The sequence below is a fragment of the Schistocerca serialis genome, chromosome 8, assembly GCF_023864345.2.
Source record: "Schistocerca serialis cubense isolate TAMUIC-IGC-003099 chromosome 8, iqSchSeri2.2, whole genome shotgun sequence".
Classification (NCBI taxonomy): domain Eukaryota; kingdom Metazoa; phylum Arthropoda; class Insecta; order Orthoptera; family Acrididae; genus Schistocerca; species Schistocerca serialis.
This window is the reverse complement of record NC_064645.1, coordinates 616,822,176-616,847,402: the sequence shown is the minus strand read 5'-3', so window position 1 is coordinate 616,847,402 and position 25,227 is coordinate 616,822,176. Positions and strand designations below refer to the sequence as shown.

General features: G+C 39.0%; 1 protein-coding gene and 1 long non-coding RNA gene across 3 annotated transcripts in view; one reads left to right on the top strand and one right to left on the bottom strand.

The window, feature by feature from the left end:
* The window catches only part of LOC126416038 (muscle-specific protein 300 kDa-like), a 643,030-nt gene that overhangs the window by 365,860 nt on the left and 251,943 nt on the right, over positions 1-25,227 (bottom strand). For both annotated transcript variants that reach the window (XM_050083501.1, XM_050083503.1), the window contains exons 31-38: positions 21,065-21,424; positions 12,811-13,092; positions 10,151-11,572; positions 8,289-9,788; positions 5,918-6,061; positions 5,682-5,821; positions 5,096-5,294; positions 1,880-2,041 (exon numbers count right to left, since the gene is read on the bottom strand). In XM_050083501.1, coding sequence (XP_049939458.1) covers positions 1,880-2,041; positions 5,096-5,294; positions 5,682-5,821; positions 5,918-6,061; positions 8,289-9,788; positions 10,151-11,572; positions 12,811-13,092; positions 21,065-21,424 — 4,209 coding nt within the window. The remainder of the gene's footprint in view (positions 1-1,879; positions 2,042-5,095; positions 5,295-5,681; positions 5,822-5,917; positions 6,062-8,288; positions 9,789-10,150; positions 11,573-12,810; positions 13,093-21,064; positions 21,425-25,227) is intronic.
* LOC126416039 (uncharacterized) overlaps positions 7,182-25,227 on the top strand; it is a 34,770-nt gene continuing 16,724 nt past the window's right edge. The window contains exon 1 of the long non-coding RNA XR_007575399.1: positions 7,182-7,347. This is a non-coding gene — a long non-coding RNA (uncharacterized LOC126416039). The remainder of the gene's footprint in view (positions 7,348-25,227) is intronic.

The following is a 25,227-nucleotide window of genomic DNA, read 5'->3' as shown; positions in this document are numbered from 1 at the left end:
AGAAATGGTGAACTCCTTTAACAATATCGCATCACTGAGCATCAAAAAACTCAAGTCTGTGTGGATTCCTAGTGTGGCACCAAGTGAAACACAGGCTGTGAGACGCTGATTTACTCAATCACAGTCTATTAGCCAAGCGAGCACATGACAAACAACATTACATAGGAACAAAGGATTGAAACTACACCAGAAGTAAAACTTTAAGTAAAAAAATCAAACTAGTAGGAAAATACTGTGTATCTGTATAGTATAAAAATTTATTTTACTTGTTTGTTTCCCCACAACAATGCAATATATGAAAAAAGGTATGATCATATGTCACATACTGTTAATTATAAATTACTCAAAGTAATTTTTTAATTATTATGAGGGTTGTACCAAAAGAAAGGTTCCTCTATTTTTTATCGTTATTAATTTATATATCATTGAAAAGCTTACACTTTTGTCTATTTTTCAGCAGTATTCATTTTTTTTCAACACACTTTTGAAGACGGTGTTCCAGTTTTTGTATTCCTAAGTCAAAGAAGTCTCCCACTAATCCATGAGGAAGCATGTGACCTCTGATCGGACTTCATCACTGTACTTGAAGAGTTTGCCACTTAAGTGTTCCTTTAGCTTGGGAAGGAGGCGATAATCACTGGGAGCTAAGTCCAGGCTGTACGAGGGATGGGGCATAACAGTTCACCCAAATTTCTTCAAAAGCTCCTGTGTTTGACGAGCAACGTGGGGTCGAGCGTTGTCGTGAAGAAGCATTACTCCCTCCATCAGTCGTCCTCTCTGGCAACTCTGGATTGCTCACCGGAGTTTGGTCAATGTTTCACAATATCTGTCTGATTTTATTGTCACCCCAGGTTGCATGAAATCAATGAGAAGTACCCACTTCCGATCACAAAACACAATTGCCATAACCTCTCCTGCTGACTGCGTTTGTTTGAATGTCTTTGGTGGTGGTGAACTGGAGTGACTCCACTGACGAGATAGTTGTTTTTTTTCTGGGATCTAATGAAACACCCATGTTCCTTCTCCTGTGACGATAGAGTCCAAAAACTTCTCCTTGTTGCCTCCCCCCTCACATTGTTGAAGAAACTTCTAAGCACAGTCAAGGCGCTGCTCCTTGTGTCCATCAGTCAGCATCCGGGGGACCCAGCGAGCACATACCTTGCGATAACCCAACGTTTCTGTTAAAAGTTCTTTCAATTATGCTGTGGGAAGCTACAGGAATGTGTTCAACAAGTTCACGGACCGTGCCCTCCGATCTTTGAGCAGCTCACTGTTGATCTTCTGGACAATCACATCCGAAACAGGCGGTCTTCCACTCAGTTCTTCATCATGAACTTCCATACGACCTTCAGCAAAAGCCCTGCACCATTTTCAGACGTGCTGAAAGGACGTGCACTCTTCACCATAAACCTCAGTCAGTTGCCCACGAATCTCCATGGGCAGTAACTTCCTTGCATGGAGAGACTGGAGTACTGCTCGAACCTCACACTTGGTGGGAGTGGCAATCAACACTTCTATGTCTGACGGCTGCCAAGCCAACACTGAGCAACGTAGTGAACCGCGGACGGATTGGCTCGAGAGTGGGGGAACCACTGCGCGCGACACTGTTGTCGGATTTAGCCTAGCACCTTCCCTCCAGGCTGTAGCTCACAGGGAACCTTACTTTTGGTACAACCCTCATATTTTATTTCTGTTGTTAACATTACAGCCCACATGTTTCTATGATCACGTCTTTGAAATTCTGAGAGACCTGTATTTTTGAGGAAACGTATCTTAAAATCTAGCAAAAGCTTTGGCTTTTTCTTAAATATTTGAAGCCTGCAGAGAAAAGCAAATAATATATTTTTGTGACAAATATTATTCTATTTTGTCAACATACCTGTGATTTTATTACAATATTTTGGAAGAGCTGCTTTATGGACTGAAGATATATGTTAAGAGACTTATCCTGTGTCTGTTCAACTAACTGATGAGCTTTCTCACAAACAGATTCCACCAACTGCTGATGTGACATTATTTCCTGGTGCATGATCTTGTGGTTCTGAAATAATAGTAAAGGCAATATTAGCAAAAGCACACTATAGCATATGTTTAAAATCTATATATGTTAACTTCCAGAGATTGAAAATTATGTAAAGCACAATCCTCCTCCAACTCACACAAGTGTCTCTCACACAATGTTAATCAATTAAGCAGAATTAATTCTGCAGAACTGAACAATGGTAGCATCAAGTAACCAGAATTCTTTCCCTATTGCAAGGTTCATGGAATGAGTCCACGTAACACCGCTGGATGGTGATTTCCTGTTGGATGAGTACGTCATGTTCAGTGGCACTCATGGTACTATTTGTTAGAGTAAGTCTATGTAAAGGGTGGTTGCAAAGATTTAAGGACAGGCATGGGAACATGTTTAAAGTAATTTCAGGAGTAGAAAAATCAGCACCTTTAGGTGATGCAGAATTTTGGAGGAAAAACACCATGTTTAAACTGTTAGAAAAATACAGTACTGAAAACTTGTACAATGCAGATGAGTCAGGATTGTTTTATCAACTGATGCCAGAGAAGACGATGGCCTTTAGAGGAGAAAAGTGTAAAGGAAGGAAGCAGTCTTAAGTACAACTAACTGTTCTTCTCTGCAGCAAAGCATCAGGGACATACAAATTGACACCACTGGTGATTGGATGATCTGCAAACCCAAGGTGCTTCAAAAATGTAAGAAGCTTGCCAGGTAAGAGGGTACATACATTTTATTTTACCTTCCTTTAATTTATAAGTTAATTCAGTGCAGTATAGCTTCAGCTGTAATATTTTGCTACAGTCGCATTGTAAATGTGATTTCTTTTATTGCAGTCAATTGCAAGGCAAATCAAAAAGCACGAATGACGTCTACTCTTTTTAGAGAGTGGCTGCTTTCGCTTGATAAAGACATGTCAATGAAGAACAAGAAAATAGCATTGATGGTGGATAATTGTAGTGCGCATAATAATGAGCCAGTGTTGAAGAACCTTGAACTATGCTACTTTCCCTCAAACTGCACTTCGATTCTTCAGCCACTATATATGGGGATAATTAAGAACAAAATACCATTCACATTTAGTACAACATGTGATCACAAATACTGAAAGAAAGGTGAGGAATCCCAACAGTTTCAATGTGAAACAGGCTTCTGACATGACTGCTAGTTCCTGGAACAGTGTACAGCCGAATGTCATTGTGAACTGCTGGAAAAATGCAAGAATTTCTGAGAGTGAAGATGTTGGTGAGAAAGTTGTGGTGGATGAAATAACACAGGATGATATTCAAAGTGATCTGGAGATTTATTCAGGAGTTACTGGTAAAACCATAGATGATTAAGTAGTTGAATACTTGTCAGTGGACAATGAGGCCTATTGAAGACTCTGACGATGACAGTGATGTGACAAGTGTGAATCCCCCTCCTCTGATGGAGCTAATAGGTCAGTTGGAAAGCATTCAACAAGTAGCATCTTCAATCCCCAGTGTTTCCGCACAGCAGTAGATTTCGTTAGAGAAGATAAAGACAATATTCACAAGAGAATCTTTAAGAAAAAAGAAACAAAGGAAAATAGTGAATTTTTCTGTACAAAAAAGTAAGATTATATATAAAAACAAAGATGAGGTGACTTACCGAACAAAAGCGCTGGCAGGTTGATAGACACACAAACAAACACAAACATACACACAAAATTCAAGCTTTCGCAACAAACTGTTGCCTCATCAGGAAAGAGGGAAGGAGAGGGGAAGACGAAAGGAAGTGGGTTTTAAGGGAGAGGGTAAGGAGTCATTCCAATCCCGGGAGCGGAAAGACTTACCTTAGGGGGAAAAATGGACAGGTATACACTCGCACACACGCACATATCCATCCACACATACAGACACAAGCAGACATATTTAAATACCAATTATATTAATTATATTATATTATATTTAAATACCAATTATTTAAATATGTCTGCTTGTGTCTGTATGTGTGGATGGATATGTGCGTGTGTGCGAGTGTATACCTGTCCTTTTTTCCCCCTAAGGTAAGTCTTTCCGCTCCCGGGATTGGAATGACTCCTTACCCTCTCCCTTAAAACCCACTTCCTTTCGTCTTCCCCTCTCCTTCCCTCTTTCCTGATGAGGCAACAGTTTGTTGCGAAAGCTTGAATTTTGTGTGTATGTTTGTGTGTCTATCGACCTGCCAGCGCTTTTGTTCGGTAAGTCACCTCATCTTTGTTTTTATATATAATTTTTCCCACGTGGAATGTTTCCTTCCATTACATTGATATCAAAAAAGTAAGATATTCTACAGGTACAATATTAATATATGAAGTGAACAAAATGTGTTTTATTATTTGTCTTTTCATGTTATTTTTCATCTGGAGAGTACTGCAGTAACGTACTTCTCAGCCACGAAAACATGGCTCCTTACTCTGTTTCACAATAACAAAACCTCATTATAACAATAACCCTGGTAAAACTATTTCATTTTCATGGTCCAATGAAATATGTTATACCGAGGTCACCTGGGACTACTTGCAGCTGTCCATGGGCTACATGTTCCCGAACAATGATGGAATTTGATGAGAATGCGGCATATCACCAGGCCACAATTGTTCGCGGTTGGTTTTAAGAACATTCTGGACTATTTGAGCAAATGGCCTGACCACCAATCTCATCAAACATTTATGGGGCATTGTCGAGAGGTCAGTTGGTGCGCAAAATCATGCACCAGCAACACTTTACAATTATGGATGGCTCAATATTTCTGCAGGGGACTTCCTTTTTTAGTGCATACCACATCAAGTTGCTGCACTACACTGGGCAAAAGGAGGTCCAACACGATATTAGGAAGTATCCCATGACTTTTTTCACCTCAGTGCACTTCTTGTAACACTATTACATGCAAACAAATAAAGAATGTTGTAGCGATTTTATTGCTTAATCTGTTTTATATGAGAATCTAGCCTCTTCACCATCCATCAGTGACAATTTTCACAATACGGAACAAAATTAAAAGGCCATTGTTTATTACTGTAAGTTATGAGTACAAAGCAGTCCTGTTGCAACATAGCACTGCAATGTGTATAGGTACCTGCAGCTGTGCTCTTTTCTCTTGCAGAGAAGCTTTCAGTTCAGTGTGCTGCATCATGGCACGTTCCACATCTTTCAGCCATTTTGTCAGTTGTTCCTGAGACAGACTGAACTCAGCAAACTGCATTAGACACTGGTCCAACTTGTGAGTGGCAGCCTGTAGATCATCAGAAAAGTTGTCCCATAAGGTGCGCAGTGTCCTGGAAAAAAAAAAAAAAAAAATGTAGGTTACAGCTTACTTCCAAAGATGTTTACAGTTACAGATGAAAATTACAAAATCTTGGAGCCTAGGGTAAAAACAAAATTACCCCAATGACATAATCAGGGTGTTCACAATCTTCAAGCAGTTTAAGAAGCAAGCAGGAAGAGGATAAGTGTCTGGTCCTTTCCTACGTGAATTTCCACTTGATAATAAAATTATGGCTTATCTACACCTGCCTAGATTAAAGTTCAACAACTGAAAAAAAAACTCAAAACTGTCAGCTGCATCTAAATATTACTTCAACTCCAATGAAATTTCTACCATCATTAACATTCTAGAAGTTCATATATTCATAAAATATTAACTTTTCTGTGTAGTTCCTCACCTGAGCTGTTGTCGGATAATTTCCCTTCCGTCAGGTGATGTGTGTGCATAAAGTTTTTCACCACTGTCCAGCAGTGAATCAAATTTAGGGCTTTCCCTGGATCTGATATCAGCGAGCTCCCTAATTTTCTTTTGCCGATCCTAAAGCACACGTACAATTTATAATCAACAATTCTTACTATAATGTTTGTTTCATAATAGCAGAAAAGGAGAAAAAAAGAAAACAAGAGCTCTTACTTGTAATACTGCCAGATCACCAACAATCTGACTAAGTTCCTTCAGTTCATCTTCAACCTTAGAGAGCCATTCCAAGAAAGCATTATATTCGTCGTTAAAACTTCTGTGTTCCTTTACAAATTGCTCATATCGTGACACAGCTTCCTGCATATCAGAATTTCATTTTTAAACATAAATTTCATGAGAGCACACAAAACAACAAATGCCCTCACGTGAGAATTATCAGACTTTTAGCACTCTCAAAATACGATCCTCAACATCAATTCCATAAGGGGCCAAAATTATAGATGAAAAATTAGTGATATTATCTTATAACAAGGAAGTCACTATAAATTATCCATATTCTAAAGAATGCACTGAAACTGGGCACATATCTGATGGACTGTGAATATAAAAGTTACAAACATTAATGGTAGCATATTGGTTTGTCAAGGGGCACAATTTCTGAGATATTAAAAACCATACTGACACCAGCCCTAGAACAGGAATTTGGGGTGAGGGGATACTCAAAATAGTCAGTACAGCTTAAACATGCAGATAAGCTGAAATTTTAAATGGATCTTGGAAGATTTCATGTGGTACCTTCAACAGCATTGTTAAAATTAAATTAACCATAAAGTTCACTAGAGCTGTTAAGTTATTTCCTATGTAGTAGACAATCAATCATTTCAAAGAGTAGACATTTGTGCACAACAATGAAGGCAGAATATTGTTAACTATTGGCACTAATAAAGAGTGTTATCAAAGGTGCACTTTTCATTTCATGCGATAACTGCTCTCTCTCAAAGAATGACAGTCACACAATGAATGGTAAATCAGCTAGGATCCATACGGCCACCTTATCTAATTTCAAAGTATCTAACAGTGAAATATCCACAAAAATTTGGAAAGGAAGGATTGCTACTCATCATACAGATGGCAGATGGCACACTGGGTTGCAGATAGGCACCATGAAAAGACTGTTACATACTGAGCTTTCAGCTAAAGCTTTCTTCAGAAAAGAAAACAAAAACACACACACATTCACACAAGCAAGCACACCTCATGCACACATGACTGCTATCTCCAGTTGCTCTGGCCAGAAGAGCAGCCACAGATAGTGGTCATGTGTGTATGAGGAGTGCTTGCTTGTGTGAATATGAAAAGTGTGTGTGTGTGTGTGTGTGTGTGTGTGTGTGTGTGTGTGTGTGTGTGTGTCTGTATGTGTGTTTTCCTTTTCCTTGTTGAAGGAGGCTTTCACTAAATGCTGAATGTGTAACAGTCTTTCCATTGTGCCTGACTGTAACTCAATGTGTCATCTATACAGCAAGTAACATTCTATCTTTTTCATAATATTGTTCAGAAGATTTAAGGTTTTCAGACTGTCATTTACATAATTCCAGTTACCTTCCTCTCTCTGGGCTACAAAAATTACAGCATTCACATGAAATGTGAGTTCAATTCAGTTAACTGTAAATGAAATATATGCAAATTTTTACAAGCTTCCATAGTTGCATAAATTTAATTTGCAGTTGGTCACAAGAAAATAGATAAACTGCAAAAAATGTAAAAGGAAACTTCTATTAAGATAACTAATAAATGAGAGACAGAATCTCTGGTCAGTACTTACCTCCAGGAGGCAAAATGTTTACTACTGCTGATAGACATGCAAAACATAGAAGTAATCCTAGCTTTCAGAACCATTAGTTCCTTCTACAGGCAGATGAGAGGGATGGAATGGGAGAGGTTGGATAAGGGAAGGTAGGTTACCCAGGCCATAGTATGAGAGGGGTTCACTATAGATAGTGAATATGAGAAATTAATTTCATGTGTACTTTCACTATTTAGTACAAAACTTTTATGCTTTTTGTTGTGATGCTTAAGTGTTTTCACAGAAACTGTTAATGTAAGATTCTAACATTCTTAAATGTGAACCGAGTCATGAGTTTTGTTAGAATAGCTTGAAAAACAATACAATCATTGTTTAAGAAAGGCAAGGCTCTGGGTCTGAGTCTCTGTCCATAAATAATATTTATCTGTTAAGAAGTCTCATTCCTAAACAGTAACTAAAGCTGAGGGCAGAAAAAGCAAACATACACACACTCATTTTGCACTAATTTTCTCAAATGATGAACAGAATAAGTGAGAGAAAGCTCAATGCAGTTCTGAGACTAACATAATAAGCTGAGAAAGGATGTTCACAATTTTAAAGTTGAAAAATACCATCAACTCTTTTCACTGCATTCCCTCATCCAAGTTAAGAGATAAATTTCCCAATATCACAAAATATTACCAATGATAGGATTGCCTGTACTCTATTTAAAGGCCAACACAAACAATTTCTACACAATTTACAACAAAACAAAAATAATACAAAAATATGCACACTTACTTTTGTGGCATTCTTCAGAGCTTGGTAACGTGTGAGAAGTCGAGATACTTTTACAGAAAGCTCTGACTCCCCTTCTATAGACTGGCTCTGCTCACTAGCATTGGAGAACTCATCTCCCTTTGCTGTTATCTCCTCCTCAAGAGATCTCAGTTTATCAAGATGTGCCTGCTTAGCTTCCTGGGTACTACGAAGACTTTGGTCTTTCACTTGCAATTCTTTCTGTTTTATCCAATTCGTAAGACCATCTACAACTTCCTCGAATTCTGTCCATTTACAGCACAATTGACGTAGTTTATTCTGTGAGTTAACGCAATTAGCAAGGAATGATTCCCAGGCTGTTTTCTGTTCCTCGAATTCCTTTAGCAAGGCTGGGTGACCAGATATATCAGTTCCTTTCAAAACAATCTGCAATTGTTTATAACAGCTATCAATCAGCTGGTCACCTTCAGGTTTCTGTTGAAGGATATCTTCAATTATGGCGAGCCTGGCATCAGCACCATCCTTCTCTACAGACGTATCATCACAAACAGCTGCAGCCTCGGCAGACAAAGAGCTGAGCCAGTCACGACATTTTTCTAACATCTGCAGATATATTTCATGATCAGTAACATGCTTCTCAGAATCACTAATTCGATCCTCCAATGTTTTTGCTAATCTCTCATAGGAGGTAAGAATATCATTGAATTTAGCTGTTGCTTCTGAATCAGATAGGTTCACAATTTTTTCCTGGAGTTGGTTCATAATAGTCTTATGTGTTGCAACATCTGGGGCCAGGGAACGGTAACTGTGCATAGCAAGCTTCTTTTCCTTAAGAGTAGGTTTTAATTCTAGTTTGCTGCCAAGTTTTGCCTCAGATTCCTTAATCCATTTGCACACTTGTGTGTAACTGTCATCAAATGATGATCTGTGCATCATGATCCCTTCAATACGCTTTTGTATCTCATTTGCTTTATCAATTAATGTCTCTGAAGCATCTCTCAACACTCTCAGTTCCGTACGTATTATTTCTCTGTTTTCAGGAGTTACCCCAGAGAATAATGCTTCTCCAGTTTCCACTGCCTTATTCAGAAGGACTTGTCCCCTTTCTCTCTCTTCAGCAAAAGATTTCAGCTCTTCTAATTTTGCCTGGTATACTTGCATTGGTTTTGCTGGAGCTGAAAATATTTCTTCATACGATTTCAGTTTTTTGTCAGCATCACCCAACCACTTCTCCACATCTTTAACAGAGGCCTGATATAGATCTCTATTGGTATTGAGTGCCTCCAAACGCTCAATGTAATTATTTGCAAATTTAAGAACAGCTTTATATCTTGCTGTCAGATGGCTGACATACTGCCCCACTCGTGACTCAGGATTCTCTTTTGTTATTTCATCTGCGACACCTGTAATATTTCTAATTTCTGATTCAAATGTTTGAACCTGCTTTTGGAATGCTTTCATCTCTGCAATTTTATCTACAATGGTAGATAGGTTTAGCTGATTCACTGTTTCATTTCTCACCTGAAAAGATCAAACACACATATAATATACAAATTTACAATTAATTATAAGAACAAAGCTCTCTTAGAATATAAAAAAATGCAATCAGCAAGTACATTTAACCTCTAGTAATAAAAATGAGATGTAATAAGGAAACAAAACTCTGGAAAAAATTCTGTCATGTCTTTTTTATATGTATGGAGATTTTTTCACAGGTATATATTTACTGTAACCTGTTACTACTGCAAAAATTCTTGCGACAAGTCAACAATTATGATGAGTGATCTACTTAATATAATCAGCATTAATTGCATACATCCATATTAATTTCTATACTTCAAAAACTTTAAACTTTAAATACTAAGCTGTTCAAAAATACACACCTTGCCCTCAGTTTCCCTGAGCCAAGAGGCTACATTTTCTGACATAAGTTCATATTTCTGCCAAAGATCAATGTTGTACTCAAGGAGTTGCTTAATAGTTGAATAGTGCTCTTTAAGGGAATTAACATCATCAACAAGTTGCTGACATTCTTCTTTCATCTCCGAAATACGCTGTGGTGTTTCCACCTTCTCCAAAAGCTGAAGTGATTGGTCAAGTTCTTCTTTCTTGTTGTCACAGTCAATTAAACCAGCTTCTACATCACGAAGAGAGGCAGCTTTCACTTCTAAATTATAGCGATCACTACCAGCCTCAGGAGCACACCATCCAAGCTTCTCCCGGTGAGTTGCCACAACACGCTGCAGAGCTGCAAAACGTTCTGTATGGTGCTTCTTTAAAAATGTCAGCAGTGTTGTTTCTATTTTGTTAGTGTGTGAAGAAACACCATCATATCTTTTTTGCAAACCACTTAATTCCTTAGGAAGACTTGAATCTGCAAAAGAAGGATAGCTTACTTTCATTTCATCAATTTTATTATCAAGTTTTTCAAGATCTTTGCTAAAAGTGGACAGTTCTTTCTTCAAAGTCTGACATTTTTGGAGCCTTTCAAGTATCTTTGAGTTTTCTCCTGTGAGGTCGTCACATTTTATAATCGCTTCTCTGATCCTTGTAATGTTATCACTAGCCTTTTTAATCTCCGCACGAACATCCTTCTCTTGCTCTAAAAATTTGCAAGCAATGTCTTCAAGTTTATCAGCAATGTTTTTCACATCAGAAAATTCTTCTTCTAGCAGTTTCACTAGTGATTCAAGTGTAGATATTGGCTTCCCATCATTAAGTTTCACAAGCTGAGATGTCTTGGCAACAATGCTGCCTTTCAAATTGTAGTAAGTAGGTAGTTCATCTTTGTAGCGATTTAGTCTTGCTTGACCACTCTCACTGTCAGACAGATTTTCACATGCACTGGAAAGTGCTTCGCTTGTTTCACTAAGCCAATGTAGAACTTCATTCTTGCTGTCTTCAATCTGTTTCCAAATAATCAACTGTGTTTCCAGATCCTGGACTCTCTTCATTGCAGCATCATAAGCTTCTTGCCATTGAGAATGTAGAGCACTCAGTTCTTTTTGAAGCCCTGTTGTGTCAAATTCAGGGAGATTTTCTGCTTGCCTCATTAATATCTGTGCTTTACTGTCCATTGTATCCACAGAAATCTTAGCTTTCTTAAGGATGTCCAGTGCCTTCTTGGCCTTCTCATGGACGAGAGCTGCTTGGGTAACGTCAGCAGGGGCCTCCTGTATTGTTCCACATAGTGCCTGTGCCTCCGAAATTCCACTCTTCACTTTTTCAGCTGCATCACCAAAGTGCTTCCATGTAATGTCCATTTCTGTGAATAGTGCTTTTTGTTCCTTCAGCATTTCAGTTACCTGAAACAAAAAAACGAGATGGAATGAATACTACTCATGTTTTTTCAGCAGTGATAAAAAGTATTATGTTTAGGTTAAAGTCATTTGAGATGGCTCCATGTTAAGGCACTATGAGTGCTAGAACTGACAGCATACATCAAACAGAGGTTCACAACACCTGCAATGTAAAATTGTAATAAAAATAGAAGTTCAATATTACAGACATAAAATTTTATTTGCAATTATTAAGTTTTCTCCTAGACTCCAACTGTGGTTACCACTTTCTTCAAAGCCAGCAGAAAAAGTTTGTTAATTATGTTTAGCAGATTATGAAAACAGAACATTAAGCTTTTTGGGATGATATGTTATGTTTTTCTAGAACTGTAGGATAATTAGCACTGGATACCCAAAACACAAATTTAAAACCAATAAATAGAACATATCACCCATTTAAAATTTTTTTTCCCAAAAGTTAATAGTTCAAGAAAGGAAACCCATGATCTTCGACAGATATATAGCCATATGGACAACTGAATACAAAAACCCAACCAGTAGCTTGTATCATCTCTTCTCCCTGAAAAACTCTGTCCTGTGACATGCAGTGAGCAGTGGTTAACATGTGGGGCAACAACATGTTGTTGCCCAGAGCAGCTGAACCTAGTAGCAGCGGTTGTCCCGGATCAAGGTAACTTGGCAGATCTTTGTCACGGTGACATAAGAAAAATCCAGTACCTGCACAACCTCTGAGGTGGAGTCCACCATGCTTTGTCCTGTTTATCGAGCAAACAACCACCTTCCCATGAACAAATTTGCTAATACCATGTGTCCTGCCATTATTCTATTCTCATAAAATGGGCTGTAACAGTATACCATACATTGTTTTTCTTTAGTCATTCTCAAATATGGTCTTGAGTGTTGGTTCTGATGAGTTTGTTCCTGGGCTAAGCAGAGCTACTGCATGTATTTTGTAAACACTCTACTACTTTTGACTTAACATGAATCTAAGATTTTTTCATATTTTCTAAAGGAAATCAATGTGCTATGTGATGTAATCATACTTAATGGAACTTTTGCATTACAATCACGTAATTTTTATTTTCATCAACAGGTACCTGATTCCCTGTTTTCCCTTAATTCCGATTTCATCATATTTACAGCCAATAATTGAAACTAATTTCTTGTTACATCAGTTCTAAACAGTATTAACGAAATATATGAAGCAGAACTTGTTCTAACAAAAAAAAAAAAAAAGTCTTTACCTTCTCGAAGTTTGTGTCAACTGAAGTCAATATATTCTGCACAGTGGCAGCACCTGATACGTCTGCCTCCATAAGGGCTCGTCCCTGCTCTGCTAGTTTCTGGCGAACAGACTGGCGCAACCTGTGCTCTTCCAATAGCGCAGAAAAAGTGTGTGCAGCTGCAGCTAGTCTTGATGGAGTCTGGCAGGCTAATGCCACCTCCTGTATCTTTTCCTGTGATGCTAACAATGCCTGGGATACTTCTTGCTGCATGCGCTGGAACTGCAACCATCGTTCCTCCACCTAAAAGCAACAGTTGCAGTAAAGAGAGCTACTTCTATCAAAAGCTGAATATAAGAAATTCAAGTACATTTATCATACAAGTAAGTAGAGTAGCATGTTGGACAGGTATCTAATGTCAGAATATGATGTGAAAACCTATGACAGATAGATAAGTCAGGTTTAACATACACATAAACATGACCATTTGATACAGTTTTTTGCTTTCATATTCATATATAATTTTATTTCATTAACATTAAGTCTTCTAGTTACATTGTTACTCCTGCTTATTAAGACACAATCAACTGTGAAGATAAATATTTTTACACCTACAATAACATGAAAAGTAAGAGAAGGATTTAATAATAATTAAAGAACCACTTCAACAACACAGAAGGACCGACAAGCACACATATGGAAGAGCCAACGTTGAATCGTTAGCTCAGTTGCACACCTAACATCATAAATTACATCTACTCTCTTCCTTTCACTACCTTCATCCTCTTTTTTTCCTCTTCTCTGTCAGGATTAACATGACTGTGTCATTACAAAAAGATGATAAAAAGAGAGAAAAATTTTCTCCAAGAAATACTAAACAATCAGCTGTTGAGTGTATTTCATAAAAATGCCTGTACACATTGTAACTTGAGGCCTTTCCTTTCTAAACTAAAAGTAATGGTCTATCCAAATTTTATCAGGATGACAGGCACCTGCCTACAACCAAGTTCTGGACTCAATGCACACAATGTATGTTACAATATCTTTTCCACCTAATCTGTTTGCTATCTTATTCCTTCACTCCTCACTTGTATTGCTTGACTTTAAGGCTCTGACAATGTTTCTAACTTAGCAGTCACCGGATGTTAATTATCCCCTTTATTCTCTCACTACATACCACCTGTTTGTTTAGTAAACAACCTCAGGGAATACTTACAACCAGTTCACTAGTTCAGGTATGAGATCAATAACATACTACTTTCAAAGTTTAAATAGTTACACTGCACAGCTAGAAAGAAGAATTTCATGGGCTCTAAATATATTCTGCAAATATATTTGTGGGTGTTTTTCAGGGCTAAAGTGTTGCCAATCAGAGGTCAAGTGCTTAATTCTTTGGTTCTAGTTATAATTGTAGGCTCAAAGCGTATACTTTTCTAACTGCGACAAATTTCTGATTATTGCATGGTACGTGTCAGTTTTGTGGCGCACAGTTTTTAAATTCAACTTAACCCAAACAGGTGATGACTGCTGATGTCCTACACCAAGTGATCAAACAAAGCCATAAAGGAAAGCAGCAGAAGGCTGGCTGTTCATACATCTTTGGGACAGTGCACTGTGATTAGTAAGCAAGCGTGAACTAGAATTTCTATAAAGGAACAGATACAGAGATGACTCTAAGTGAACATTGTGAGCTACTAAATTTGTGAAGGTAGCTATCCTTTTACATGGGATGAAGGCATGACTCGCAATCTGCGGTTTCATTTCCCAGCACCAATTGCAGGGCAGCCAAGTGGAAGGCTTAAGCCAGAGGCTCAGATGATTCTGTGACAATCTCAGATTGGGTAAACCATTTTAGCCCTCCTCTTAATATGTCAGGCATGTACTACAAAGGGAAAATAGCATGCACTTGTGAGTTTTTCTAGTTAAAGGTACTATATTACAGTTCCTATGATCAATTACATGCTATACCGAGAAAGAGGAGGCTAATTCATATAAAATAGAAAAGGAGCATTCATACTTTCAGGACAGAAAGAAAACACCATGGTGTTACCTCAGATTTACTTTAATTGAGTAACAATAATAATGCCAACATAGTATGAAGAGTGGAAAATAGCGTAAAACAAGACGTGAATAGCAATGAAATCTTCTCATAAGCTACATGCCAATAGTGGTGGCATTAAACCTCTAGAATCTATACAAGGTTTATTATGGATTTTGAACATGAAATAATCTGCGTGAAGAAAATGTCAAAGATGATACTTCTACATTATTTTGGGAAAAAAAGGTAGAGAACTGACTTGCGTGTTCCTAGTTATCCAAGTGAGGAAAAGTCTCAGTTATTCATTTCAGTTGTCACGAGGAAGAGAAACGGTGACCACAAAGGCTGTTAAGCATCAATTACTACAACTGTGAAAAGGAATGTTAAGAAATGTACAAAAATATTTAGGCTTAGCAACTGTAACGAGAAACAGATGGCATTTTACATGTACAGTCAACATCGAACATTCGTCTCTGAGGCTGAAAATGTTGAACATCAATGTATACATTTTAAAAATGCTGCATGCTGCATTTTAGTCATGAATGTGCTGAGCAACATGGTGAGTAATAGGAAAGATTTGTCATGATTCAATAGCTGTGTTAGAAAGTTGCTATGAAAGAAAAAAGAGCTTCATCACAAATGTAAATCAAGTTGAAGCCTTGTTGACAAACTAAAGCTGAATGAAGTTAAACTGTGCAAAAGGGGGTAATGCAAGAAGTGTTAATGAACCAGAAAGTAAAATTTTGCCTCCTGGTTCAGTAAAGTAAGTAAACACACAAAAATCGCCTATATAGTCACTCAGGAACATCAGCAGTTCACATGTCTATTTAAGTCAACAAATAGATGGTTGCTGAATGATGGATTTAATGCTCAAATGTTCAAACTGTAACATGTAAATAATCCAAGAAAGAGCTTGCAGGTAGTACAAATCTCTACCATTCAAATTACTTCTCATTAGTTGTTCCTGTGTGAGATTGCTTGTGTGTTGGCGCTGTCCGCAGGATTACAGTGTTTGGATGGAAAGGCTGTAATGTCAATTTTTTGACTCTGAAAAATGTTAGACATTTAGCAGCTGTAATAGCAAGAGAAAGCAAGAATTGGTTATGACTGCATTTTTAAACCTTATTAATCATAGTTTAAGATTATGTGAACATAGAGTTATCACACAGAAAGTTGTTTGACCAGTCAAATTTCTATTTGTCATCAGAACTTCAGATAACCATATCTCACATTTGTGTACCTATGAACCATGGACCTTGTTGTTAGTGGGGTGGCATTCGTGCCTCAGCAATACAGATAGCCGTATCATAGGTGCAACCACAACGGAGGGGAATCTGCTGAGAGGCAAGACAAACATGTGGTTCCTGAAGAGGGACAGCAGCCTTTTCAGTAGTTGCAGGGGCAACAGTCTGGATGATTGACTGATCTGTCCTTGTAACGTTATCCAAAACAGCCTTGCTGTGCTGGAACTGCGAACAGCTGAAAGCAAGGGGAAAACTAGAGCCGTAATTTTTTCCAAGGGCATGCAGCTTTACAGTATGGTTAAATGAAGATGGAGTCCTGTTGAGTAAAATATTCCGGAGGTAAAATAGTCCCCCATTCGGATCTCCGGGCAGGGACTACTCAGGAGGACGTTGTTATCAGGAGAAATAAAACAGGTGTCCTGCAGATTGGAGCATGGAATGCCAGATCCCTTAATCGGGCAGGTAGGTTAGAAAATTTAAAAAGGGAAATGGATAGGTTAAGCCTTGTTATAGTGGGAATTAGCAAGGTTCGGTGGCAGGAGGAACAAGACTTCTGGTCAGGTGAATACAGGGTTATAAATACAAAATCAAATAGAGGTAATGCGGTACTAGGTTTAATAATGAATAAAAAAATTGGAGTGCGTTAAGCTACTATGAACAGCATAGTAACACATTATTGTGGCCAAGATAGACACGAAGCCCACACCTACCACAGTAGTAGAAGTTTATATGCAAACTAGCTCCACAGATGACGAAGACACTGAAAAATGGTATGATGAGGTAAAAGAAATTATTCAGATAGTGAAGGGAGACAAAAATTTAATAGTCATGGGGGACTGGAATTCGATAGTAGGAAAAGGAAGAGAAGGAAAAGTAGTAGGTGAATATGAAATGGGGGTAAGGAATGAAAGAGGACGCCACTTGGTAGAATTTTGCACAAAGCATAACTTAATCACAGCTAACACATGGTTCAAGAATCTTGAAAGAAGGTTGTATACATGGAAGAGGCCTGGAGACACTGGAAGGTTTCAGATAGATTATATAATGGAATGGTAAGACAGAGATTTAGGACCCAGGTTCTAAATTGTAAGACATTCCCAGGGGCAGATGTGGACTCTGACTACAATCTATTGGTTATGAACTGTAGATTAAAACTTAAGAAACTGCAAAAAGGTGAGAATTTAAGAAGATGGGACCTGGATAAACTGAAAGAACCAAAGGTTGTAGAGAGTGTCAGAGAGAGCATTAGGGAATGATTGACAAGAATGGGGGAAAGAAATACAATAGAAGAAGAATGGGTAGCTTTGAGAAATGAAATAGTGAAGGCAGCAGAGGATCAAATAGGTAAAAAGGCGAGGGCTAGCAGAAATCCTTGGGTAACAGAAGAAATATTGAATTTAATCGAAGAAAGAAGAAAATTTAAAAATGCAGTAAATGAAGCAGGCAAAAAGGAATACAAACGCCTCAAAAATGAGTCCAACAGGAAGTGCAAAATCGCTAAGCAGGGATGCCTAGAGGATAAATGTAAGGATGTAGAGGCATATATCACTAGGGGTAAGAGAGATACTGCCTACAGGAAAATTAAAGAGACCTTCGGAGAAAAGAGAACCACCTGTATGAATATCAAGAGCTCAGATAGAGAACCAGTTCTAAGCAAAAAAGGGAAAGCTGAAAGGTGGAAGGAGTATATAGAGGGTCTATACAAGGGCAATGTTCTTGAGGACAATATTATGGAAACGGAAGAGGATGTAGATGAAGATGAAATGGGAGATATGATACTGCATGAAGAGTTTGACAGAGCACTGAAAGACCTAAGTAGAAACAAGGCCCCGGGAGTAGACTGCATACCATTATAACTACTGATAGCCTTGGGAGAGCCAGCCTTGACAAAACTCTACCATCTGGTTAGCAAGATGTATGAGACAGGCGAAATTAGCTCAGATTCCAAGAATAATATAACAATTCCAATCCCAAAGAAAGCAGGTGTTGACATATGTGAAAATTACCTAACTATCAGTTTAATAAGTCACAGCTCCAAAATATTAACAAGAATTCTTTACAGATGAATGGAAAAACTGGTAGCAGCCGACCTTGGGTACAATCAGTTTGGATTCCATAAAAATGTTGGAACATGTGAGGCAATACTGACCCTACAACTTATCTTAGAAGATACATTAAGCAAAGGCAAACCTACATTTCTCGCACCTGTAGACTTGGAGAAAGCTTTTGACAATGTTGACTGGAATACTCTCCTTCAAATTCTGAAGGTGGCAGGGGTCAAATACAGGGAGCAAAAGGCTATTTACAATTTGTACAGAAACCAGATGGCAGTTATAAGAGTCGAGGGGCATGAGAGGGAAGCAGTGGCTGGGAAGGAAGTGAGACAGCATTGTAGCCTATCCCCGATGTTAATCTATATATTGAGCAAGCAGTAAAGGAAACAAAAGAAAAAGTTGGAATGGAAATTAAAATGCACAGAGAAGAAATAAAAACTTTGAAGTTTGCCGATGACATTGTAAGTCTGTCAGAGACAGCAAATGAGGATATAAGATGAACATCAACAAAAGCAAAACGAGGATAACAGAATGTAGTCAAATTTAATCAGGTGATGCTGAGGGAATTAGGTTAGAAAATGAGACACTTAAGGTAGTAGATGAGTTTTGCTATTTGGGGAGCAAAATAACTGATGATGAGGATATAAAATGTAGACTGGCAACGGCAAGGAAAGCTTTTCTGAAGAAGTTTGTTAACATCAAGTATAGATTTAAGTGTCAGGAAGTCTTTTCTGGAAGTATTTGTATGGAGTTTTGCCATGTATGGAAGTGAAACATGGACAATAAATAGTTTAGATAAGAAGAGAATAGAAGCTTTTGAAATGTGGTGCTACAGAAGAATACTGAAGATTAGATGTAGATCATGTAACTAATGAGGAGGTACTGAATATAGTTGGGGAGAAGAGAAATTTGTGGCACAACTTGACTAGAAGAAGGGATTGGTTGGTAGGACATGTTCTGAGGCATCAAGGGATCACCAATTTAGTGCTGGAGAGCAGCGTGGAGGGTAAAAATCGTAAACGGAGACCAAGGGATGAATACACTAAGGACATTCAGAAGGATGTAGGTTGCAGTAGGTACTTGGAGATGAAGAAGCTGCATCAAACCCATCTCTGGACTGAAAACCACAACAACAACAAAAACAACAGTCACTCAGTGATCAAATTGTCACCAGAATGGAAGATAAATAGACAAAGAGGAAATACTGAATTCTCCCCTCTGAAATTGTTTCACTGAGAGAGACAGTAACATGATTCTCTGTTTCAATCAAACAAATGTGAAAATGACAGATACTGAGATAACAACACAAGTTACAAATGCTTGTTACTAGCCGCAAAGAGGACGCGTTTAACAGCAGACAGGCACATTTTAAAGTAGACTGTTTAATAAGCTATGTAATTATCTATCTATCTCTCTCTCTCTCTCTCTCTCTCTCCCCCCCCCCCCCCCTCCCCTCCACAAACACATGGTCACATCCGGGCACTTTTAAATGTGCCTTGCAGCTCAACGCCTCCTCTAAGTGGTGAGTATCAATCTATCTTTATTTGTTATTCCTCCCTGAATTTTCCATCATTAGATGTTACAGTAAGTGATCACAGAATAGAAAATCAACTAAAATCATTCAGCAAAGGAAAGGCAACCCTGGTTAGACATGTTAGTTAGCTTCATGTTCCATGGATCATTTGTATGAAAAATTTTAATGATGTGTGATGAGCAATTTTATATTCACATCACAAATTATTTTGTAAATATGGCTACATGTGGACCATTTACAAGTTGGTGTTGTTTTTTTGAGCCCATCACCTTTTACACATTATAATGACAGAAATTCTTTCACATCATAGAAGATGTCACAGAGAAACCATTTCAGGTTTTTTTTTTTCCTTCAAATTTTACTTTGTTGTCTGTCAGACATTTTATATCACTCAGTAAGTGATCACAAATTTTGGTTCCAACATTCTGCACCCTCTTTTGTGCTAAAGACAACCTTAATGTGGAGTAATGAAAGTCATTTTTTCTTCTGGTATTGTAATTGTGTACATCATTGCTTCTTCTTCAATGCTGGGATTATTTACAACAAACTTCATGGGGGAATAAATTTACTGTGAAGCAGTAGTCAATAAAACTGGTTGCAGAAAAAGTAGGTGCCAGAGAGAGATTAACTGGAAGAATCGTGTGGAAATGTAATCCATCAACAAAAGAGGTACCTTAAAAAACCCTTTTTTGATTAATTCTTACGTAATGCTCATCAATCTGGGAAATTTATCAGTTAGGATTAACAGAAGACACAGAGGAGATCCAAAGAGGATCAATATGTTTCATCGCTGGTTCATTTAGGAAGCACGTAAACATGATGGAGATACTCAATCAACTTGGGTGGCAGACTCTGCAAGGGAGGTATTGTTGGTCATAGAGAAGTTTTCCCAGAATGTATAAAATGAGAAGTCAGGCAATATATTACTCCTACCCATACATGTCTTGCGAAATGACTATCTGAGGTCTTACAGAGACACACCAACAGACCTGCTCCTTGCACACCATTTATGAGTTGAACATGAAAAGTGTTGGTCCCAGAGACACTGTAACGTTTCAATAACATTAGCTGTAGATCTGTGGGAGTAAAGGATTATCTGCTATGTCGTCATAAAATATTTGTGTATGGGAGAACATATTTTTTAAAAATAAAGATTAATAAGTCAACTTAGTACTTCTGACACTTGTAGTCTTGTTTATTTAATATTATTTAATAAGATTTTATCATTGGAATAAAGGCTAATCATCATGAAACAATGATTCGGCCAATTAAATGTCTGGAAAGGTATTAAAGGAAGTGCACAGGTAACCACTATTATTTCCTCATGTAACAATGAAGGTCACTAGTAGCAATTACTTTTTGAAAAAAAAAGATGGGGCAATGAAAGTAAAAATCAAGAACTCACCTGCCGCATTGAATTTCGAGCATCTTCAAGTTGTCTCTCAATGAGCTCCAGCTGCTCTCTTAGTGCAGCAACATGCTTTTCTGCTGATGGGCCTTGCACTATAGTCCCACTTTGTTGAGTTTTTAAGTCCAGTTCTTGTGCTTGTTGTGCCCAGTATTTAATTTTGGAATGCAGTGGTTCAAGTTCAGTTGCTAGCTGTTCGATCTTCTCTGCTGAACCACGCTTTTTCCCACTACTTACTTCACTTTCTAGCTGGAACTGTATATGACTGAGCTGCTCACCTGCCTCATTTGCCCAGCTTGTCAAATCTGACCACTGCTCAAGCACGCCTCGCTTTTGCTGAAGACGTTCTGACAATTCCTGCAGTCACAGTAATACAATTAAATGAAATTTATCACTGAGATATAACTGAATACTTAACAGTAATAAAATGGATTTACAGCTATGAATGAATTTTCAAATTTTTCCTTTTGGACAGTATTACCTATTGACTTATATAACAGACTAATACATGGAACCTCTCTGATGAATACCTATATCGTTGTGGCCTAGGTACACAATATTTTGACAATAAACAGAGAATTGTCTTCAGTAAATTTGTTGAAAGGACAAAAATGCTCACTTAATAAAACTTATATTGCTTCTGCTTCTTCTTCTTCTGCTTCTGTCTAAGAGTGAATCCCATGTTAAAGTGTAAGAATGTTTTCTAAATGTTTACATAATGTCTATCTGAGGCAGGGTGTGGGTACCAGCCTGGTATTCACCCAAGTGGATGTGTGAAATGCTGAAAAACTACATGCAGGCTGGCTGGTCCACCAGCCATTGCTGTTAATCCACTATGTGGCTTTGATACGAAATCAGGCTAACTATCCTGAAACCTGGAGGAAGCGTGCTAATGTGTGTAGCTATTTGGGCAGGCGTGAGGACGATTCTGAATGTTGCTGAAATATTTTGCATGTCTGCCACAATGAACACTGATATCTGAGGCTTTTTCAGGGCCATAGATTACAGTAATCACTGTCAACATAGAAGACATTCCCACTGGCCGGAGAGAAACTGATACAAGACTTAAACAGTCCACGCAAGTGCCACATTATATGTATACTTATCAGCCAGACCATTATGACCACCGACCTACTATTGATGTAAATCCATCCGGGCAATAGCATCAACACCTGGCAGGGAATGAATCCCACTCAGAAACATGCACAGTGCATGTAGTATGAGAGAGTGTGCTGTCCTTGTGTAAAATAGGGAAGGCATGTGATCTATCTGAGTTTGACCGACGGCAGATGGTGATGGCCAAGAGGCTTGGCATGAGCACTTCAGAAACTGCACGACTTGTCGGGTGTTCAAGGAGCACTGTGGTGAGTATGTGACAAAGCGAAGGTTAAACCGTGTCCAGACATCATGTGATTGGGCGGTCAACCCTCATTACAGATGTTGGAGGTCGTAGGCTAGGCAGATTGGTAAAACAGGACAGACAGCGCACTCTGGTGGAACTAACAACAGACTTTAATGCTGGGCAGCATACAAGTGTGTCTGAACATATTGTGCATCAAACACTCCTAACGATGGGCCTCCACAGCTGATGACCAATGCATTTGCCAATGTTAACACAATGACATCGGCAACTATGAGAGAAATGGGCACATAACCATCAGCACCAGACATTCTCGCTACCTTCTTCATCATGCCAATGGGAGGGTGCGAATCAGTCATCATCCAAGGGAACAGCTACTTGGCACCGGTACTGCAGGTTGGAGACAGTCTGGTGGTGGCTCCATTATGCTCTGGGGAACATTCACATCGGCATCCATGGGTCGAGTAGAGCTAATGTAAGGCACCATGACTGCCAAGGAGTATTGTAAACTGGTGGCAGACTACATACACTCCTTCATGACAACCATATTTCCCAACTGCAGTGGCATTTTTCAACAACATAATGCACCATGTCACAATGCCAGGAATGTGATGGAGTCGTTTGAAGAACACAAGCAAGTTCCAATTTATGTGCTGGCTCCCCAACTGGCCAGATCTGAGCCCAATCGAGCATACACTACTGGCCATTAAAATTGCTACAACATGGAGATGACATGCTACAGACACAAAATTTAACCGACACAAAGAAGATGCTGTGATATGCAAATGATTAGCTTTTCAGAGCATTCACACAAGGTTGGCGCTGGTGATGACACCTACAACGTGCTGACATGAGGAAAGTTTCCAACCGATTTCTCATACACAAACAGCAGTTGACCGGCATTGCCTTGTGAAACGTTGTTGTGATGCCTCGTGTAAGGTGGAGAAATGCGTACCATCATGTTTCTGACTTTGATAAAGGTTGGATTGTAGCCTATCACGATTGCGGTTTATCGTATTGCGACATTGCTGCTCGCGTTGGTTGAGATCCAAAGACTGTTAGCAGAATATGGAATTGTTGGGTTCAGGAGGGTAATACGGAACACTGTGCTGGATCCCAATGGCTTCGTATCACTAGCAGTCGAGATGACAGGCATCTTACCCGCATGGCTGTAACGGATCGTGCAGCAACATTTCGATCCCTGAATCAACAGATGGGGACGTTTGCAAGACAACAACCATCTGCACGAACAGTTTGTCGACGTTTGCAGCAGCATGGACTATCAGCTCGGAGACCACGGCTGCGGTTACCCTTGAAGCTGCATCACAGACAGGAGTGCCTGCGATGGTATACTCAATGACGATCCTGGGTGCACAAATGGCAAAACGTCAGATGAATCCAGGTTCTGTTTACAGCATCATGATGGTTGCATCCGTGTTTGTGGACATAGCGGTGAACACACATTGGAAGCGTGTATTCGCCATCGCCATACTGGCATATCACCCGGCATGATGGTATGGGGTGCCCTTGGTTACACGTCTCTGTCACCACTTGTTCGCATTGATGGCACTTTGAACAGTGGACGTTACATTCAGATGTGTTACGACCCGTGGCTCTAACCTTCATTCGATCCCTGCGAAACCCTACATTTCAGCAGGATAATGCACGACCGCATGTTGCAGGTCCTGTACGGGCCTTTCTGGATACAGAAAATGTTCGACTGTTGCCCTGGCCAGTACATTCTCCAGATCTCCCACCAATTGAAAACGTCTGGTCAATGGCGGCCGAGCAACTGGCTCGTCTCAATACTCCAGTCACTACTCTTGATGAACTGTGGTATCGTGTTGAAGCTGCATGGGCAGCTGTACCTGTACACGGCATCCAAGCTCTGTTTGACTCAATGCCCAGGCGTATGAACGCCGTTACTACGACCGGAGGTGGTTGTTCTGGGTACTGATTTTTCAGGATCTATGCACCCAAATTGTGTGAAAATGTAATCACATGTCAGTTCTAGTATAATATATTTGTCAATGAATACCCGTTTATCATCTGCATTTCTTCTTGGCGTAGCAATTTGGGATGACACTGAACGTGGTATTAGAGCTCATTGCCCCCTCCCCAGAATTTACGGGAATTAGATGACCTGTTTGTGTGTGTGTAGATGTGGTGCTAACGCCCTCTAGTGACCTACCAAGGCCTCGCTGCTTCCATGCCACTATGCATCACCACTGTTATCTGTACCAATGGTGAACATACCAGCTATTAGATAAGTGGTCACAATGTTCTGGCTGATCAGTGTACATAGCAGAAACATGAAAGGAATAAAATGCATCAATCAAAAATAAATGTAATGCTGCTAGTTATTGAGAGACTTTGCCATACATACGGAAGTACCATCTTCATTCATCCTGATGACCATATTCTATCCTCAGCCTTCACAGAAGATAATACCATTGAAGTTCCTACAATCTTTAAGTAAATCACTAAGGACTCAATTTATGACTAAGAAACCTTCAAATTCCCAGAATCAGCACATGTAGACAATCATCAGTGATTCCAACTGCAACAGTAGTATCTGGAGTTATAACCCTTATGGCATGACTGCTATTGTGCAGCAGGAATGGGCAGAAGTAAAACTACTTACACACATACAGAAGACCAATCTGCCAGCATACTTCAAAGGTGGGAAATAGTGAGAGGGATATAAACCTAATCTATTATCCAACTGTAAAATCATAACACACAATGTGTGAAGCCCATATATAGCCCAATATTAATTACACAGCCCAAATGAATAATG